Genomic DNA, 1,727 nt, shown 5'->3' on the forward strand with positions numbered 1-1,727 from the left:
AGAGTCTTTTATATCAAGACATTTCTCAAAACCAGAATATGATCAGGGTGACTTTTGAACACTGGAAATAAATCATGTACTCATCCCGGCAGTAGCCCCCGTGGCACTCAAAATTTCCCTGGAATTTTCTAGTTCCTTTTTATGACCTTTTTTATCCAAATGAAGAAGAAAAACCTTCATTATTTCTGAGAGTTAATGTTCTAATGTGACTTTAGTGTTCTAAGCAGAACGTCCAGCACATCGACATCAGTCCTCAGAGAACTTCACAACAGAAAGACGTGGACGGCTGTGGACTAAGATGGCTGAAAGCCAATGAAGAAGAAGATGAGGAGGAGGAGTATAACATGAGGAAGAAACAGACGACTGACCTCCAGGAAGCCCAGTGCATGCTGGGATAGAAGCGATGAGGAGTCGTAGGATGAAGAGTCGCCTCGTTTCTCCGCTGACAGACGCCATGTTTGTTCTGAACTGATCAAAGGTCAGAGACACTGAAAACACAGAAACGCTCACAAACACAAGTTCACAGTGCAAACAGTTTGTCCTGAGAACGACTGACGCTGACCAGCTGACTGACCAGCTGACTGACCAGCTGACTGACCAGCTGACTCCTACAGTAACTGTATTAAATACCATTTCCTGTTAAGCTTGGGTCAGTTTTCGTTATTTCCCACATGAAACACCAGTGTTGGTCTTTGTCCTTTCCCTCTGGTTCTAAGTGGGCGGGAAACGTGTTGACAAATACTTCCATGCACCAATCAGAATTTAGAAACACGGGTCTGTGTAAAAGCCTGAGCACCAGGCCCGGCTCTAGACGTGGGCTCGGGGGGGGCGGTGCCCCACCACATCGTCCCGCTTCATCTCAAAATTTAAAAATCAATGAAAAGTATTTTATTTTGTCCTTGTGGATTTGACCAATAACAACCCACATTCCAATAATCAAAGTTTATTGGTATCTGATCGGTTGGTCTGACTTCTCTGTGACTAGGACGTGGTTTTAGAATTAAATACATTATGAGCTTATGTGTTATCACATTCTATGGCTTTAGTTTTGAATAACATTAAACAGTACGTTAACAGTTTAAGTCATAACGAACACTCATAGAGGAGCCCACTAACGAGAAGTCAAGTCTGGCAGGAAGTGACCAGTTGTAATTACATGATGCTTCGCTTATTGATAAATTGGTGGGTGGCGCCCTCGTGTGGCGGCAGGTGTGCTGCATCCTCCATTTATACAGTAAATTGCTGATGTGATGTACGTTTTTTTAAATTAAATTTAAAAAAAAAATTTACTTCTGGAAAACATTTTTATTTTTATTTGTAGTTTAATATTCAACAAAAGAGACGGTTTGGACTCTGAAGACAAATTTTATTTTTCATGAGCCGACACAGAGATGTTCATTTACAGGCTGCTGGTTCCTCATAAGTCTTTAACACAATCAAGAAGAGAGGAAAAATAAAAAAACATTTCATAGTTCTGATCAGTTTTCCCTCCGACAATTTGCCTTTTATGATGATTGTTCCCATGACGACCAGACAGTCCACACCACCAGACAAAACACGTGACAATCAAACTGTATTAATGAAAAGATTTTCATTCTTAAATAAAACATGACACAAGAGAATTGGAAATTTGAAAGTGTAAAATCATTAAGTTTGTAAACAGGAAGACAAACTGATTCAGTGGAAGTTCAGTTTTTATCTGTTTATTTCTCAGTGCTGCAGCCCCC

General features: G+C 40.4%; 1 protein-coding gene across 3 annotated transcripts in view; it reads right to left on the minus strand.

Annotated features, from left to right (window-relative positions):
• f7l (coagulation factor VII, like) overlaps positions 1-649 on the minus strand; it is a 6,145-nt gene extending 5,496 nt beyond the window's left edge. The window contains exons 1-2 of one of the 3 annotated variants that reach the window (XM_087171161.1): positions 631-649; positions 369-468 (exon numbers count right to left, since the gene is read on the minus strand). In XM_087171161.1, the coding sequence (XP_087027287.1) occupies positions 369-468; positions 631-633 (103 nt within the window). In that variant the 5' untranslated portion in view covers positions 634-649. Of the gene's footprint in view, positions 1-368; positions 571-630 lie in introns of those variants that run through there. The other 2 variants (XM_023396391.2, XM_087171160.1) reach the window with 2 other exon arrangements.
• Between the last annotated feature and the right edge of the window lie 1,078 nt (positions 650-1,727).

The sequence above is a fragment of the Seriola lalandi genome, unplaced genomic scaffold, assembly GCF_002814215.2.
Source record: "Seriola lalandi dorsalis isolate HSWRI2012SDOR001 ecotype SW California unplaced genomic scaffold, Sedor1 jcf7180002054977, whole genome shotgun sequence".
NCBI classification, from domain to species: domain Eukaryota; kingdom Metazoa; phylum Chordata; class Actinopteri; order Carangiformes; family Carangidae; genus Seriola; species Seriola lalandi.